Consider the following 18,784-nt stretch of genomic DNA (forward strand, 5'->3'; position numbering starts at 1 on the left):
ATGAAATCTACTCAAAGGAATGAGTTACTGTCAAGATGTCCCGAACCAAACCATAGTGACAGATGTTCCTATGAAAGGATAGGGTGGTTATATGGACCATCTTCAGATGCAAGGCATGCAGTCTCAGATGGAACTATCGAACACATCAACCATATGAGCTTAGGGCAGAACAACTAGGCCTGAAGGTTTTACTCCCTTCATTCAGGACAAATTCTCTCCTTGTTCAGATGGACAATAAAACAACCATGCATCATCTGAACAAGCAGGGAAGGACAAGATCTAGACCTCTTACACTGGAAGCACAGACTATCTGGAAATTACTAATACGCAGGGATCTCAAGATAACAGCGATCCATCCACCAGGAATCCAGAACGCTCAAGCAGACACTCCAGCAGAATCATTTGAGTAAATAATCAATGGGTATTAAATGACTCCTTACTTCAGGAAATCTTTCCAGCGTGAGGTTTTCCCTAAATAGGTCTTTTTGCAGGCAGAGACAACAAAAAATGCCCAAGCATCATCTCAAGGTTTTACTAACCAGATACACTGGAGAATATCAAATGGTCAGGCAAATTTATTTCCGCCTTTCCTCCAAGTGCCCTACTACCAATAGTGATCATCAAGCTGTCACGCTCGAAGGCCAGAATGATTTTCATTGCTACGGAGTGGCTCCGTCAATAGTGGTTCAAGGATCTCCTTCACCTCTGAGAGGGCCGGATTTACAAGGCCCTATTGCCTCTGGAGTGTCACTTTTTTTGATGCTCCAGTGGCGCTAACCACTTCTCCATATTTTCAAGGAGGTGTAACACCTCTTTTTGTGGCTTTACGCCTCCTTGTAAATATGGGCCCCTCCGACGCAGTTTTCTGCGTCAGAGGGGCATGCAATGGGAGGTGCCATGTGCGTTCCATCGCAACACCCATTGCTTTCGACGCTGTCCCAGATTTACGTGAAATCGTAAAATCAGTGGCAGTGCCAAAAACTAATGCCACCCCAGGGGTTGGGTTAGTATGGCAAAATGAGAAGGAATCATTTTTTTCCTCCTCGTTTTTTGCTTTTTCCATGTGTGCTGCATTCTGCAGCACACATAGAAGAAGCAAAATGCCATGGATGTTTGTTTATGTGCAGGAGGGTGTCCCTTCCTGCACATAAACAATCATTCAAACATGATGCTACTTCTATGTGTGCAGCATCCTGCAGCACACATAGAAGTGTCAAATTGCCATTGTAGATTATTTATGTGCAGGAAGGGAGACCTTCCTGCACATAAACAATCACTCCCCTCAATGCAGACACCCTTGTACTATGGTGCAAGAATGTCCGTGGTGGCGCAGGCAGCTTAAGTTAGAGCTGGGGTAAACGAAGGGCTGCTCTGTATTCCTGTAAAAATGTCGCAGCTCTGTGTTTCAAAACTGGCACAGTGTGGCGCTGCTGATTTCGGCGCAGCACCACGCTGCGCCATTTTCTTGTAAATCTGGCCCAGAGTGTCTACGCAGGAGGCTGCCATGCAGATTGGCCCATCTTCAGAAGTACAGAGGCCAGATTCGACACCCCTGTCTTCACTCATTGAACTTGGTTGCTTGGCTCCTGAACTCATACAATGTGGTCACCTGAACCTCCCTCATGAATGCATGGATATGCTGAGAGAAGCCAAACAACCTTCCAATAGAACTTTCTGTTCATTCAAATGGAAGCAATTCTGCATCTGGTGCTCTCGAACCACTTCAATCCTCTCATTTGGTTTTCCATACCTCCTCCATTTGGTTAATTCAAAATTACAATTCTTCTTTACTAGAGTGCATCTCACAGCAATCACAGTTCATCAAAAATGTTCTTCACATGTGTCCTATTTCAGAAAGCCTGTGGTCAAGTAAGGCAAACTTATCTGGCAAAATGTGTTTGGTTAATTATACTATTCCATTTTATCTCCTCCCTCGTGGAATTATTGGGAAAAAGCTAGCTAGTCTATTCAGTGCTTGTGATTATCGATGTGGATCCCTGGAGAGAGAAGGAATGGTTTCTAACGTATAATCCTAATTGTCTCTCAAGGGAGTCTCCATTGAAATCATAAACAACCCTCCCCCTGGCCGACGGACGAGATAAAATAAGTATAACTCTATACTGCTAATTCTTTCATCAAAAATAACTGAATAAACTGCCACCTGCAGGGGATGGTAGGACACTGTACGTCAAAGTAACCTTAAAGCACAGTGTGCTATTCTCATTGTTTTCAATGATGCAGCTTATACAGCTACATTGCAATATGTTTCCTTTTCTTTTACTTTACAAAGAGTTTGAGAATAACATTTGTAAAAGGTTACTTTGTTGTTTTTTTCTAGTGACTTTTGAAGCTTTAAGTATTTTTTCTTCAAAAATGTTGATTAATTCAATATAATTGACAATATGCCCTGTTTTTAGGCTGCAAAATGTATCATTCTTGTCGCAGGTGCCTCCTGGCCTTTTTGAAGTAAGGCAAAGGAAACGTGACTTTGAAAAAATTGCTCTGGGGTCCCTTCACATGGGCAGGACTATTCAGTGTTAATGATGTAAATGAAAAATCCCTTTTAAAACAACTAGGATTATAGTTAAGAAACCGTGCCTTATTCCATCAATTGAGTATGTTATTTTGTTGTTTTTTTAATCAATGTGGATCGTTCCATATTGGAAACGTCTTTCGCCTCTTGTTTTAGAAATGGTCGGGCATAACTTCTGTTGGTGAATCATTGGTATATTTCATGTGATTTTTCTTGATAAATCTTGTCCTTAATTCAACTTCTTTTGGCTTTATCCTTAGGGACATGCATGTATTTCTTCCAATGTCAGCTGTCACTGTGTAGAATTGAGTTGGAGGTGGTCTCCTTTTGGTGAATCCTACTGTGAATTTTGTTATCCTTAATTTAGATTGTAATGTTCAGGTAGTTCACTTATTCTCTAGAGATGGTTGAGGTGATCGATATGCCTCATCTGTTGGTGTTTATTTAACTAATATGTTCTTGTAGACGTGTGTTGGGTCCCTGTCAGATCTTGAGGATTTGCTCAGTATCGCATCCCCAGATAATGATGTGTTTATGAAACTCTTGAAATTGCTCTTCCGTCAGCCAGTATTTTTCAACCTCACCATGAAGAGAAGGCATACTGTAGAGCGAATTTGGACACCCATCAAAGTTCCTCTTATTTGTAAGTAGAAGTTGTTGTCAAAAGGGAAGACATTGTGAGTGAAATGGAGCTGTAGAATATCCATAATCATTTAATTTGCCAGTACTGGGCTGATCTGAAAGATAAACTTTCCTAACTGTTTCAATGCCATCCTTGTGCCTAATAGAAGTGTCAAAACACACGATGTCCATGGTTGCAAGCATATTTTCCTTTGCTCAGTTCACATTATCTAGTTTTTGGAGAATGTCTTTTGTATTTCTTATGTAAGATGGCATTTTTCATGGGTGGCTTGAGAAAGTTTTGTATTTATTCCTCAATTCCGGAGCACACGTAGTTTACACCTGCTATTGTAGGTTCCCCTTCTGCTGTGAATCCAGGTTTGTGTATTTTTGGTAAAAGGTACAGTGTTGCATCATAAGGTGCCCTATGAAGAGGTGCTATTTTTATTCAGTAGAAAATAAACCTTTCTGGTGCCATTCATTCATTTGAGTGTAGAGTTCACATTGTATAACTTTAGTTGGATCGTTAGGTAGTTTCTCATAGTACTTGGTGTCTGATAAGTGCCGCCTGTCCCGTGAGATATAATTACTATGTTACCTCCTTTGGCGGCTTCTTTTATAATTATTTCTGGGTTGTTTTTAAGTAACCTTAGATTATTTGAAAACGATCCTGGGTTTTAATAGGAGTTCTGTAAAGTCAAAGCAGTATCTGTTCACAAACGAAGCAATAAGACAAAGGATATTGTTTTTTCAAAGTGATTTAATAACATAACAAAGCACTCACAGATATTTGGTAACATAAACAGAGGGAGATTTCCTTCTTTAGCTCACTCACAAAGCTACAATGTGCTGGATCAAATATGCTAACCAACCACACAAAGGAGAGTGAATGTACAAAAGATTGTAATTTACACAGTAGAAGTTCTCGTACCTGATGGTGTATGTGGCGGAGACCACATATGAGCACGAGACTGTGGGTGATCAAAAAGCCAGAAATCCCCTGAGGAAGAAACAGCACATTTTGTGGACAATTTATAGCCACAAATAACACATCTGCCTTGATGAGAAGGGACAGAGAGAGTCTTACATTAGCAACAAATGTCTTGGATTGAATGTTTGGATGCAGTATGCACAATAGGCATGAATAGTTTGGTTTGATCTTGTCTTGCTTGTATGTTAGGGGCAAATATGTGCATGTGGGTGATGAGCACACAAGTGAGATTAATACATGGACTTAAAGAGAAGTTGTGGAAGCTGTGTTATGTGCAAGCACATGAAGACTATGTCCATCCTGTATATATGAAAAAAGATTTGGTGAGCTTAAAAATTCCATTGCTGACTTTGAAAGATGTTTACATAGTAAACGACAATGAACGTGTGTTTCAGTCTGTCTGGCCATGTATTTTATACAGCAAGATACCGAGGAGTATTATCTGTTTAACATTTTAGAACTTGTGACCCGTCAACGCGTCTGCATACTTCGTATCAGTGTGCACTAATGTGTATGCAGTTAAAGTGCACCATTTGTAAGTGCTCATGGAAAACAATGACGATAGAAACGCGTGTTTCTGCATAGTAGAACAGGATAATAATATATGACCAGCAGAATTACCATTTTTTTGGGGGGTGGGGGGAGCGAGCCAGGGCTTAATAAAACTGCTTTGCACTCCATTGCTTTGTGAGTTGCCTCTCCCTTCATGCTGCAACGGATTCTCTAATCTTTCGCAGTGCAAAGGGACTGTTCACACAAGGTGTAAAACACCAAACTCATTCATACTAATGTGGGTGAATTGGCTATGCAGCTCAGTTGATCACTGTGGCATGTGCTGGGACCAAGGCCTGCATGAAACAATATGCGGTGCAGCATCAGCATTCACACTGCGATGACGTTATGACCCCTGTCCTTTAAAGGGACATCAGTCACAATGTCACAAGTAGTATCACATTATGAATTGGACACCGTCGGGAGTATGCAGCTTTTGGTACATCTGCCTGACTTTCCTAATGTCAGCAGCCTGCATACCTACAGTGTCATACGTTGTAAGCTGTCGTGTATCAGCAGCTTACACTTTGTGAATAGTTACCACTCGCGTAAGCAGTGCCATTCCATGAATTGCAGCCTTAGAATCATTCCATTACACTTCACAGTACTCCTTTCTGTCCCCTTTCCCTTGTGACTCTCAAGGGTTTGTAGTGTGTGCACTGCATATTAGGACTTTGCATTCACAGAGACATCCTCACTGGCGTTGTGAAAGCTACATCGTTTTGGGCATCATACCCCGTTGTATTGGAGTATTTAGGAGTGAGGACTCTCAAACATATAGGGGGTCATTACGACCCTGGCAGTCGGCGGAGAAGCAGCGGTCTTACCGCCAACAGGCTGGCGGTAATTGTTTTTAAATTATGACCATGGTGGTTACCGCTATGGTCATCCGCCACTTCTCCGTTCCGCCCGCCAGGGCGGAGACGATCGCCTGGCTGGAGATCTGGGTCTCCAGCCCGGCGGTCGTCACAATACCGCCGGCGGTATTATGACCCGGCTGACCGCCATGGATTTAATGGGGTTTGGAACCACCATGAAATCCATGGCGGTAAGCACTATCAGTGCCAGGGAATTCCTTCCCTGGCACTGATAGGGGTCTCCCCCACCCACCAACCCCACCCCTAGTCCTTCCCCTACACCCCCCACCACCCCTGCCCCCCCCAAAGGTGGCAGGACCCCCCTCCCCACCCTTACCCCCGACATTACCTTACACATACACATACACACCGGACACGCACTCAGGCACCACCAACACACATACATGCACACACACCAACATACATGCCAACTGCCACACACACAGTCATACACGCACACCCTCATTCAGACTTACACGCACACATCCATACAGACATACATCCAGACAGACACGCACTCATTGCCAAACACACAACACCACCGCATGCATACACGCACTCACACACCCCCTCTACATACATACACGCACCCCCCCCATGAACGCACACAACACACAACACCCTCCCACCCCCCTCCCCTAACGGACGATCAACTTACCTGGTCCGTTGATCCTCTGGGAGGGGACGGGATCCATGGGGGCTGCTCTGCCGCCACCACACCGTCTACAGAACACCGCCACGCCGAATCACAGGACGTGATTCGGTGGGCATTGTTCTGTTGACGTGGCGGTGGAGGTGGAGCAACCTCCACTTCCCCGCCGCCCGCCAGTATGGCTGCTGGCGGCTCTCCGTCCGAAAAAGGACGGAGGGCTGCCAGCAGTCATAATGCGCCGAGCGGAAAACCGTCACCACTGGCGGTCTTCAGCACGGCGGTCCCTCGGCGGTCTTGTAAAAAGACCGCTGAGGTCAAAATGACCCCCATAGTCACTTCAGAATATGTTGTGATCGCAAGCAAGTTTGTAAATGTGGCCTGAACTCTAATACATATAGCTCAGCAGTGTAAAAACCAATAAGAAAAAATTATGTCAGGAGTCATGTAGTCAAAGCACATCGAATCTGTTTCTCCTTCGGGTCGGAGGCGTATGGCTGGATTGTTCATTTCTGGAAATGAATTAGATTTCCTTGGCAAGCGGTTGGTCCCCAGCATATTACCAAATTAAAAATATATGGAATCTGTGGAAAAAAACGACATGCAAAAATACAGCATTACGTATAGTCCAATGTTGAGAGTGGGCAGAGGAAAGAAATGAATGGGCCTCATGAGGCAACTGAAATACACAAAAGCGTACCTTCTCTATAAACACACATTACATTATCGAAAATAAGTGCCACAGTTCTCAACCTTCCAGTCATAGCACCTGCCCCCACACCAGACTGACCATCAAATACAATTATGCATCTGGGAAAGACCTTCAAATTCCCAGAACGCTGAGCAGGAAAAAATGAAAGAGCCAGCAATTGTTAATTAGACAGAAAAAAATGAATATGAATATGAAATTCTTCACATGGAGACCTCTATGGATTGATCATGAGTTTCTGTTAATGAGACTTTATTTGGAGATTCTCAGGTAAGCTAGTGTAAATGGATGGCAACATCACCTGTAAGGGCTCATGGATAAAAGTGTTTTGGGGGTGAAACCTTATTCATGAGGATCTCAGATTTCTGGTGGAAGGAACTGTGAATGTGTTCTGAAATCAATAATAAGGAGTCTTTTTTGGGAAGGAGGATCTCTGGGGAAAAACATTGAATAATAGGGTCTCAAAAGTCATGGTCGAGGCCAAATGTTTATAAGGGTCTCAGGCTTGTGGTGAGTTTATGTGTGCTTTCTATTCTTAACTGTCATTCTTTCCTTCCCTCTATTAGGTTCTGCTCGCTCCCTGGTAGAGGATACCAACATTAAGTCACTACTCTGCAAACTCTCTGCTAGTGTCTACTTCTCGTATGCAAATATGGACTGGAAGATATTCCTGCGCAAGGAGGTAAATTGTGACATGGTGTCTATAGGGGTAGGCTCAGGGAACATCGCTAATAATTAAGGACCAGAGTTGATAAAATCTTTGCCATTGCTGAGGAAGCAGCACTCTCAGACCTGTGCCACAGAAAATAGTCGCCGCCCATCGCTTCATATCCACCCTTGTCAACAAAAGGTTTCTCAATCTAGGTGCATCTCCCTTATTTTCAATAATTGCCTACATCCACCACAGTACTTTGCAAGTGAAAATTATTTATCTGATAGAGACTTCTAGTTGTAGATTCCTTACCTCAGAATTTCCCCCAGACGTCAGACTGGATCCAGAGTTTTTTTCTTTAAGCAGTGCCCTTGCGTGCAGATAGATAGCGTCGGTTGACTCCACGTCCGTCATTGGCATCCTGTTGCTGTAATGAGGGCGCAGTCTTACATAGGCACCCGACAGGTGCGCTGATTTCAGTCCTTTTCTTTCCCCGCCATGCGCAGATTCAGAGAACAGCTGCCCTGGTCATTTTTTGACCAAATTTGACCTTTTTGACATTTTCTTTTCTTTTTTAGTGCGTCGAGGGAAGCCTTGAAAGACCGGCTTCAAACCATCTGATGCCTGTCACCGCATGATGTCGGTGACGGACCTTCACCTGGGGTGTCTGTGGTATATGGAGCGGGACCACGAGCCAAAGTCGTGCTCTGAGTGCCGGGCTATGAACCTGAAGGCTTTGAGGTAGTGGGCCCTAAAGCTCATGGTGGTCCGACACTTGATTCTACATCACTCTTGTTCTCGCTCGAGAGGAAGGTCTCGAGACCACGTATGGTGTCATAACCACTCCTGCTGGTCCCGTTCCAAATCTTCTGACAGTCATGATACAAGAAGAAGAAGTCGAAGAAGGCTAAACATTCTTTGACTTGACCCCCGTCACTCGGCCGATGCGACACGGGAAGAGCTTTGACGCTCGAGGCCTCTGTCTCTAGAGCCTACTTCTGGGTCCGCTCCATGCCTCTTCGAGTTTCAGGGAGCCTGAGCCATTCCTGCCCAGCTAAAGGAACTTTATGAGGCAATGCACCTGATCTTTGGGCAATCCGAACCCCCTGTAGCACTTTTCAAGCCTGGTGGCTCAGTTGGGGGCCCTTTGAGTTCTGCGCCGGCGGCTCAGGCCCTGCATCCAAGGGACCCTCCAGATCCATTCTCAGATCCCTCCCGATTCCGGTTGTGCCACTTCAACCTTCTGCTGTGCTGGCTAAGATGTTGACTCTCCTGACGTCTGTTGGGCACACAATCGATGTTGACCCAGTCCTCATCCCTGACGACTTTGAGCTGGAACGGCATCGATCAACGCCTGATCCAACTTCACTGGGGTCTTCCCACCCCAGTTTGGATTCTGACCCGTTTTACTCTGGGTATGAATACGGGGAAGGTTTGGATGGGTCGCTTGACCCTCTGGAATACCAGCTTGACAACTCTGAAATGTACTGGGAACAGGAATTGGGCAAGGCTGGTGGTCTGGCTACTTCTCCAGACACTGACATGCTTTCTCCTCCTACAGTGGCTACGGCGGAGAGAGGGTTATATTCTATGGTAATCAGTAGGACAGCTGAGGTCCTCTGCCTCGTGCTTCCTTCCGTGACGGTCAGGACTAACTTCCTGACTGAGGTGCTTCAGCCTGGGGCTTACACTTTAGAACCCCTTTTACCCTTCAATGAAACCCTCAAGGTTCTCTTTTTTGGGTACCTGGTCCAGACCCAGCACAGGGCCTCCTGTGTATAGGACAGTCGCACACCGCCATCGGCCTGCGTCGATCGACCCTAAATTCCTGTCCCAACACCCTATGCCTGAGAGCCTTGTCATCTAGGTTTCTTCTTCCTTTGGCGCATTCCCATCCCCTTCCCCTGAAAGGGAATCATAAAGACTGGATCAACTTGGTAAGAAAATGTTTTCTTCCTCCAGTCTGGCATTGCGGTCCGTGAACAACGCTTGCCTTTTGGGCCGCTTCACCTATTCATTGTGGGATACGGTCGCACAGGTATTAATCCAGGTCCCCGAGGAGGCCTGGCCCATTCTCTCCTGACCTGTTGCTGATGGGAGGGATCCGGCTAAGTTCATGATTTGTTGTCGTCTGGACACAAATCGGTTGCATTGACGGTGGCCTTGAGGTGCCACACCTGATTGAGGACGTCTGGTTTTTTGGCGGATGTCCAGTCCACCCTTATGGAAATACTCTTTGATGGCCAAACTTGAGACTTGTGTTTTACTTACCTCCAAAACTAACCTTTACTTACCTCCCCTAGGAACTGTTGATGTTTGCACTGTGTCAACTTTGAAAATAGCTTATTGCCATTTTTACAAAGACTGTACATGATATTGTTTTCATTCAAAGTTCCTAAAGTATCTAAGTGAAGTACCTTACATTTAAAGTATTAACTGTAAATCTCGAGCCTGTGGTTCTTAAAATAAACTAAGAAAATATATTTTTCAATATAAAAACCTATTGGCCAGGAGTAAGTCTTTGAGTGTGTGTTCCTCATTTATTGCCTGTGTGTGTACAACAAATGCTTAACTACCCTCTGATAAGCCTACTGCTCGACCACACTACCACAAAATAGAGCATTAGAATTATATATTTTGCCACTATCTTACCTCTAAGGGGAACCCTTGGACTCTGTGCACACTATTTCTCACTTTGAAATAGTATATACAGAGCCAGCTTCCTATAGACACTGTAGGGGCATATTGCTCATGCAGCTCTGCCCTCACCTGTGGTGTAGTGCCCCCTGCCTTAGGGCTTTAAGGCCTGGTAGAGGGGTGACTTACCTGTGCCACAGGCAGTATTTTGTGTGCATGGCACCCTGAGGTGGATGCCATGTCGACTTTGCATTTTTCTCCCCACCAACACACACAATCTACAATGGCAGTGTGCATGTGTTAGGTGAGGGGTCCCTTAGGGTGGCACAACATATGCTGCGGTCCTTAGGGACCTTCCCTGTTCACAGGGCCCTTGGTACCACTGGTACCTTTTACAAGGGACTTATCTGTGTGCCAGGGGTGTGCCAATTGTGGAACCAGTAGTACATTTTAGGTGAAAGATCACTGGTGCTGGGGCCTGTTTAGCAGGGTCCCAGCACACTTCTCAGTCAAGTCAGCATCAGTACCAGGCAAAAAGTGGGGGGTAACTGCAACAGGGAGCCATTTCCTTACACAAGCCCCCCCCCCCCTTCAGCCCACAGGCCAGAAGACTCAGCCAAAGCTGGGACAGTCTTCCTAGTCTGTCAGGCAAGGAAGAGTAGGGGAAATAGGCTGGTTTATTGCAGGGCCTACTCTGCCTTACATCCTCCTGTTCAGGTCATTCCCTCTGGGGAATTGACCCACTTCCACAGTGATAGGGCCTAGTCTGAATTGCCTCTTGTCTGTGTCTTTAATGTCTTCACCCATTCTCTCTATTTTGGGGTTAGAGGTATCCACCTCTGCTAATCTTATATTAGCCAGGGTCACCCCTAGCTTACCCAACGAGGTTCCCCAGAGCTGGAGTAACCCCACCATGACCAACAGGGTCAGGGGGCCTAACTTGTTATTTGGTGTGGGGTCAGACCACCATGCCAAGGATAGTGCAACCATAAAGGCTGTCAGTGCCCAGAACCACACCTTTAGCTCTTCATCTACAAGGGAAGGAGCTATGTTACAGGCTTCTTTGGGTTCAGGGTGCCTGTCTGCTGTGTTGAAGTGGGGGTTACTACATCTTGTAGTAAACACCCTTCTTCCACTCTTTCTTCTGTTAACAGTTGCCTGACTAGCCAGGACTTCTTGTGGGTCAGGTTGGACATTACCAGTGCCACTTTTGGAGCTCTCCCCTACTGGAGCAGAATCTCCTTGGCTTGCTGGAACCTTGGCTAAAGGTTGTCCACCCTTCCTACTCTGTTTTCTTTTCTTTTTCTTCTGGGGCCTATTTGCAGTTACTGCAGGGGTAGCACCTCTAGAATCCTTGGGAGAGGGCTGGCACTGGACCAGTTCCTCTCTTGGGCTCTGACTAACCTCTGGGTAGTCATTTCCAAGGAGACAATCAAGGGGGAGGTCTGTACTGACTACCACCCTACTCCAACTAAAAGTCCCACCCACTTCAATGGGCACAAAAGCCACAGGTCTATCAGTGACCCTGTCTGGGCTAACTCTTACTCTGACAGTCTCACCTGGGATGTACTGGTTTCAGAACACCAGCCTGTCATACACAATAGTGTGACTGGCACATTCCATTCACCAGTAGGTGGCAGAAGTGTCTACTTCCCTCTGGAATCTCCAACTCACCTGTTGGGCCCTTTTTCCAGTTGAAGGCTATGAAGACCTCCTCATCTGAGGAGTCACCCCAATGGCTACACTGGTCACTCCTGGGATTTTGCTAGGGGGTTTGTTTTTGGGACAAGAAGTGTCCTTGGTGTGGTGCCCTGTCTGTCTACAATTTTGGCACCATGCCTTAGTGGCATCCCAGTTCTTACCCTGGTACCCACCTTTGTTTTGGGTTGTGTCTTGGGGCCCACCCACCTGGTCTGGTTTGTGGGTGCCTACAGAGGACTCTTTTTCTTTGTTTCTAGTGTCACCCACTTTCTCCTGGGGAGGCTTTGTAACCCCTTTCTTTTGGTCATCCCCAGTGGAAGTTTTGGTTACCCTAGTCTTGACCCAGTGGTCTGCCTTCTTTCACAGTTCTTGGGGAGAAATTGGACCTAGGTCTACCAGATACTGATGCAACATTTAATTGAAGCAGTTACTTAAAATGTGTTCTTTCATAAACAAATTATAAAGCCCAACATAGTCATGCACTTCATTTCCAGTTACCCAACCATCCAGTGTTTTCACTGAGTAGTCTACAAAATGAACCCAGGTCTGGCTTGAGAATTTTTGAGCCCCCCAAACCTAATCCTGTCCTCCTCAGTGGAGAATCCAAAGCCCTCAATCAGGGTAGCCTTTATGAGGTCATACGATTCTACATCTTTACCAGAGAGTGTGAAGAGTCTATTCTTACACTTTCCTTTTTTTTTTTTTTTTTTTTTTTTTTATTGGAAAGGAATCATACAGCAATTGTACTCATACATCACTTTGCACCACATAAAAGGAATTAAAAAAAAAATACAACCTAGATAAATGAGAAACTATACAACCCAACTAATCCAGACGGGGGAGACTTCCAGATGATTAGGTTGGGGTGGGGAGAGTCTGGGTTTAGTTGAACATTAATCATTATTGAGCCAGGATCCAGTCCTGAAATGGCCCCCATATTGCCTTCCCTTTCTTCCTTGCACGTCTCCCCTTGCGTTCGTACAGTGCCATCTCCAAATGATATACAGACAGCAATCTACCCAGCCATTGCTGCCAAGACGGAGGTTGTACATTCAACCATGCAGACGATATACATATTTGATACACTGCCATGGCCACAAAGATAAATGCTCTATGAGGACCCCCTACTTCTCCGGCGACCCCCAGGACCATGATTTCGGGGGTAAGAACCAAATCATATCCCACAACCCTTTTCAAGACGGATTGAATACCATCTCTCAAAGCCGTTAGTTCCCCACATGTAGCCATCATATGTACAATGTCTGTTCCATACATCCCACATCTCGGACAGTTTATTCCTGATGAGCTCCCCCATTTGGCGAGATGAGCTGGGGTATGATACAGGTCAAACATGGTCTTATAATGCTGTGCTTGCAGCGAAGAGGAGAGTAAGATAGTATGTCCCAACTCTAGTGACCTTATAAAGTTATTGCTCCCATCAGCTAGCTTTTCTCTCCACCTCTCACTATACTTCTCTAAGTCGTCGGGCTGTTCTGCCAACAATAATGGATAAATCGACCTGATTGCTATGTTGGAGTTGACCAAGATGTCATTAAGCAGTTGATTAATTCCAAATCCCTGCACACCACCTGTTTTTCTTGCCAGGAAATCTTGTATCTGTAGATATTTGAAAAAGTCCCTTCGCTCTAAGCCATACTGCTCCTGTAGATCCCCAAACGCCTTAACCCCAAAATTGTCAAAGAGGTTCCCTAACCTCTCTATGCCTAGGGAGACCCAATTTGCCAAATAACTATCCTTAAATATTTCGGGGAACAATGGAATATTCTCAATTATGGTATAATAGTTATATCTGCCAAGTCCTTTCTTTTTTTGCCACGATCGCCAACATTTATAGGCCGCCTCTAGTACCTTGTATCGAGTTTTCTTATAATATCCAGGTTCATGAAATGTTACCAAACACCCGTTGGCTGCTGTTCCTACCTGCAATTCATATATATTAGGGCAGTCCTCTTCCACGGTCCCTTCTTTCTTAGGACCCCATAACGGGCACATATACTGAAAAGCTGCTGCCATTTGGTATAATTTTATATTCGCTAAGGCCCACCCCCCCCTTTCTCGAGGTAGAGACATAAATTTACTTGCTCTTCTACACTTGCCATATGCCCAGATAAATCTCATAATCACTCTATCTATTTCCTTAAATCTAAGATTTGTAAAGCTCAATGGTAGAGCGCGAAACAGATACAACAGTTTAGGGAGGAAGATCATTTTCACCATATTGCACCTCCCCATTATAGTCATATGTAGATTATTCCATCTGCACATATCTTTTCTGGCTTTCGCGAGTATGGGATCCAAATTCAAATTAACAATCTCTCCTACTTTTGATGTAATATTTATACCCAGATATACTGTGTGATCAACCCTCCGAATATCCTATCCTTACACTTTCCAGTGAACATTTCCCAAAGGAGAGCTCCCCAGTGAGATCTGTTTACGTTTCTGGTTGCACAGGCCCTCTCAAGAGCTGTGAACCATTTGGTGATGTCATCACCATCTTCATATTTTCTTACAATCCCTTTGGGGATTTTTAGGATGTCAGTATTCTCTCTGACCCTATTTAAGTTGCTGCCACCATTGATGGGAGCTAAACCCATCTCTTTTCTTTCCCTTTCTATGGCTGGGAGCTGTTTCTCTAAAGCCAATCTTTTGGCCATCCTGGCTAACAGGAGGTCATCTTTATTGAGGCTGCCCTCAATGATTTCAGAGGTACTGGACTCCCCTATGGAAGAACCAGTCTCTCTGACTAGGATTTGAGGAGTCAGAGTTTGAGGGACCCTGTTCTCCCTATTTAGGACAGGAGGGAGGAAGTCATCCTCCTGTTCACTAATTTCCCATCTGAAGGATTATCCTCAGAGGGGTGGTCCCTTTTGAACTCTGCCAAAAGCTCCTGGAGCTTTACTTTGGTAGGGTTGGACCCGGTTTTTATCTTTTTTAGCTTACAGAGAGACCTTAACTCTGACATCCTTAGATGCAGGTAAGGGGTGAGGTTGAGTTCCACCACCATCTCATCTGTGCTAGACATTATTTCTCTAAAAGTTGGGATTACTTTTTAAGAATCTAAAAACTACTTCTAGAACTTAAATCCAAACTTTTACAAACGTTTAAACTCTAAAAGAAATGCTAAAAGGGACTTACACAAGGCCCTAGCAGGACTTTTAAAAATTTAGAAAAATAGCTCAAATTTCTAAAATCAGTTTCTAATGACAATTTTTGGAATTTAGTCATGTGATCAGGTATTGCTGAGTAGGTCAGGAAATGCAAAGTCTTAGATCCCACCGCTGATCCACCAATGTAGGAAGTTGGCTCTGTATATACTATTTCAAAGTGAGAACTAGTGTGCACAGAGTCCAAGGGTTCCCCTTAGAGGTAAGATAGTGGCAAAATAGATAATTCTAATGCTCTATTTTGTGGTAGTGTGGTCGAGCAGTAGGCTTATCAGAGGGTAGTGTTAAGCATTTGTTGTACACACACAGGCAATAAATGAGGAACACACACTCAAAGACTTACTCCAGGCCAATAGGTTTTTATATTGAAAAATATATTTTCTTAGTTTATTTTAAGAACCACAGGTTCAAGATTTACAGTTAATACTTTAAATGTAAGGTACTTCACTTAGATACTTTAGGAACTTTGAATGAAAACAATATCGTGTACAGTCTTTGTAAAAATGGCAATAAGCTATTTTCAAAGTGGACACTGCAAAAATCCACAGTTCCTGGGGGAGGTAAGTAAAGGTTAGTTTTGGAGGTAAGTAAAACACTTACAAGTCTCAAGTTTGGGGCATACGCATCCCACCGTTGGGGGTTTAAGGCAACCCGAAAGTTACCACACCAGCAGCTCAGGGCCGGTCAGGTGCAGAGGTCAAAGAGGTGCCCAAAGCACATAGGCGCCTATGGGGAACAGGGGTGCTCCGGTTCCAGTCTGCCAGCAGGTGAGTACTTGCGTCTTCAGGGGGCAGACCAGGGGGGTTTTGTAGAGCACCGGGGGGGGACACGAGAAGGCACACAAAGTACACCCTCAGTGGCACAGGGGCGGCCGGGTGCAGTGAGCAAAGCAGGTGTCGGGTTTTAGATTGAAAACAATGGAGGGACCCTGGGGTCACTCTAGCGGTGCAGGCAGGCACAGGGGGGGCTTCTCAGGACAGTCACCACCTGGGCTAGGCAGAGGGTCACCTGGGGGTCACTCCTGCGTTGAAGTTTGGTTCCTTCAGGTCCTGGGGGCTGCGGGAGCAGTGTTGGTTCCAGGTGTCGGGTCCCTTGTTACAGGCAGTCGCAGTCAGGGGGAGCCCCTGGATTCTCTCTGCAGGCGTCGCTGTGGGGGCTCAGGGGGGTCGTCTCTGGTTACTCACAGGCTTGCAGTCACCGGGAAGTCCTCCCTGAGGTGTTGGTTTTCTGCAGGTCGAGCCGGGGCCGTCGGGTTCAGAGGGTGAAGTCTCACGCTTCCGGCGGGAAACGTGAAGTCTTTGGAAGTTGCTTCTTTGTTGCAAAGAAGTTGCAGGGTTTGAGCAGGGCTGCTGTTCACAGGAGTTTCTTGGTCCTGTTGTCCAGGCCAGTCCTCTGAGGCTTCAGAGGTCGCTGGTCCCTTTCAGATGTGTCGCTGGAGCAGGTTTTCGAAGTCGGAGACAGGCCGGTAGGGCTGGGGCCAAATCAGTTGTCGTCTTCCTCCTTCTCTGCAGGCTTGTAGGTCAGCAGTCCGTCTTCTTTCTTCAGGTTGCAGGAATCTGATTTCCTGGGTTCTGGGGTGCCCCTAAATACTAAATTTAAGGGTGTGAGTAGGTCTGGGGGGCAGTAGCCAATGGCTACTGTCCTTGAGGGTGGCTACACCTTCCTTGTGCCTCCTCCCTGAGGGGAGGGGGGCACATCCCTATTCCTATTGGGGGAATCCTCCAAAATCAAGACGGAGGATTTCTAAAGGCAGGGGTCACCTCAGCTAAGGACACCTTAGGGGCTGTCCTGACTGGTGGGTGACACCTCCTTGTTTTTCTCATTATCTCCCCTGGACTTACCGCCAAAAATGGGGGCTGTGTCCAGGGGGCAGGCATCTCCACTAGCTGGAGTGCCCTGGGGCATTGTAACACGAAGCCTGAGCCTTTGAGGCTCACTGCTAGGTGTTACAGTTCCTGCAGGGGAAAGGTGTTAAGCACCTCCACCCAGAGCAGGCTTTTGTTTCTGTCCTCAGAAAGCACAAAGGCTCTCACCCCAGGGGGTCAGAAACTCGTCTCTCAGCAGCAGGCTGGCACAGACTAGTCAGTCCTGCACTGAAGGATTGGGTATAATACAGGGGACATCTCTAAGATGCCTTCTGTGTGCATTTTGTAATAAATCCAACACTGGCATCAGTGTGGGTTTATTATTCTGAGAAGTTTGATACCAAACTTCCCGGTATTCAGTGTAGCCATTATGGAGCTGTGGAGTTCATTTTTGACAAACTCCCAGACCATATACTTAATATGACCACACTGTACTTACAATGTCTAAGAATAGACAGATCTCTCCCCCTTCCCCAAGCGGCATCTGTTCTCTGGTGGAGTCCAGGCTCCACATCAACCTGTTGTAGTTCAGGCAATCAAGCTGGCATGGAAAATATTCCTTGCCCCTCTCAAAGGGAAAGTAGTGTAGGTGTTCACTGACGACACCACCACCATGTGGTACTGCAACAAGCAGGTCGGGGAAGGGTCATAGACCCTTTGTCAGGATGCTCTGCACCTCTGGACATGGCTACAATATCAGGGCATTTCCTGGTGGTTCACCACCTGGCTGGCTCTCCGGATGCCAGAGTGGATAAATTGAGCCGACAATGCCTGGTCAATGACAAATGACGTCTCCATCCAGAGGTAGTGCAAGGTCTCTTTCAGCAGTGTGAAGAGTCTTGGTTAGATCTGTTCTGCTCCGCAGAGGGCGTGCAATGTCAGCAATTTTGCGCGTTTGAGTTTCCAAGGCAGCACTTGCTGGGCTTTTCGTCTCTAGTGGAGCTCAGTCCTCCTGTGTGCTTTTCTACCAATACCACTTCTGCCCAGAGTTCTCAAGAAGATCAAGTATGACCAGGCCCAAGTAAATCTTGTGGCTCCGTACTGGGCACAATGAGTCTAGTATCCCGAGCTATTGAGCATGGCCATCGATCCTCTGATTATACTGTCCCTTCAGGAGAATGTTCTGTTGCGGGAGCAGGGAAGGGTTCTCCACACAAACCTGTCCATTCTCTGCCTTCTTGCATGGAGATTGAGCGGCAGCAGTTGATAGCTTTTGACCCTCCACCTGAAGTACATAATGTTATCTTGGCAACCAGGCGTCCTTCCACCAAAATGGTATGCGTCTGTCATTGGCATAAATTAGTGGCATGATTCACAGACAAGTCTGTTGTCCCACTCTCTGCCCCTCTTTCCAAGATCTTCTTTCTTTGGCCCAACAGTGCTCTGCTTTGGGCACACTCCAAAGGTTATTTGTCTGCTATCTCTGGATTTCTGAGAATACCTGGCCAACCCTCTTTGTTTAAGTCTGCTATTATTAATAGGCCCCTTAAGAGTCTTACTCATATGTTTCCTCCATCACCATTCTTCATGCCCTAATGGAATTTTAATTTGTTTCTGACATTTCTCATGTGTGCTCCTTTTGAGCCTCCTCACAATTGTCCTTTCAGGCTTCTCACAATAAAAACAGCCCTGTGGACATTACATCTGCCTGCTAGGAGATTGAGCTGCAGGCATTGTCATCTAAGCCATCCTATCTTTCCATCTATCCTGACAAAGTGATACTTTGCACCATGGCTTCCTTTTTGGCAAAAGTGGTCACGCCCTTTCATGTAGGCCAGTCCATCACCTTGCCTACTTTTTGCACACCCCAATATCCTTCTAAGGAAGAG

General features: G+C 45.8%; 1 protein-coding gene across 1 annotated transcript in view; it reads left to right on the top strand.

The window, feature by feature from the left end:
- Positions 1–18,784, top strand: part of LOC138246014 (unconventional myosin-XVB-like) — a 794,810-nt gene that overhangs the window by 435,178 nt on the left and 340,848 nt on the right. Inside the window, exon 21 of the mRNA XM_069200161.1 lies at positions 7,479–7,594. Within this exon, the coding sequence (XP_069056262.1) occupies positions 7,479–7,594 (116 nt within the window). The remainder of the gene's footprint in view (positions 1–7,478; positions 7,595–18,784) is intronic.

The sequence above is a fragment of the Pleurodeles waltl genome, chromosome 7 (assembly GCF_031143425.1).
Source record: "Pleurodeles waltl isolate 20211129_DDA chromosome 7, aPleWal1.hap1.20221129, whole genome shotgun sequence".
Lineage (NCBI taxonomy): Eukaryota > Metazoa > Chordata > Amphibia > Caudata > Salamandridae > Pleurodeles > Pleurodeles waltl.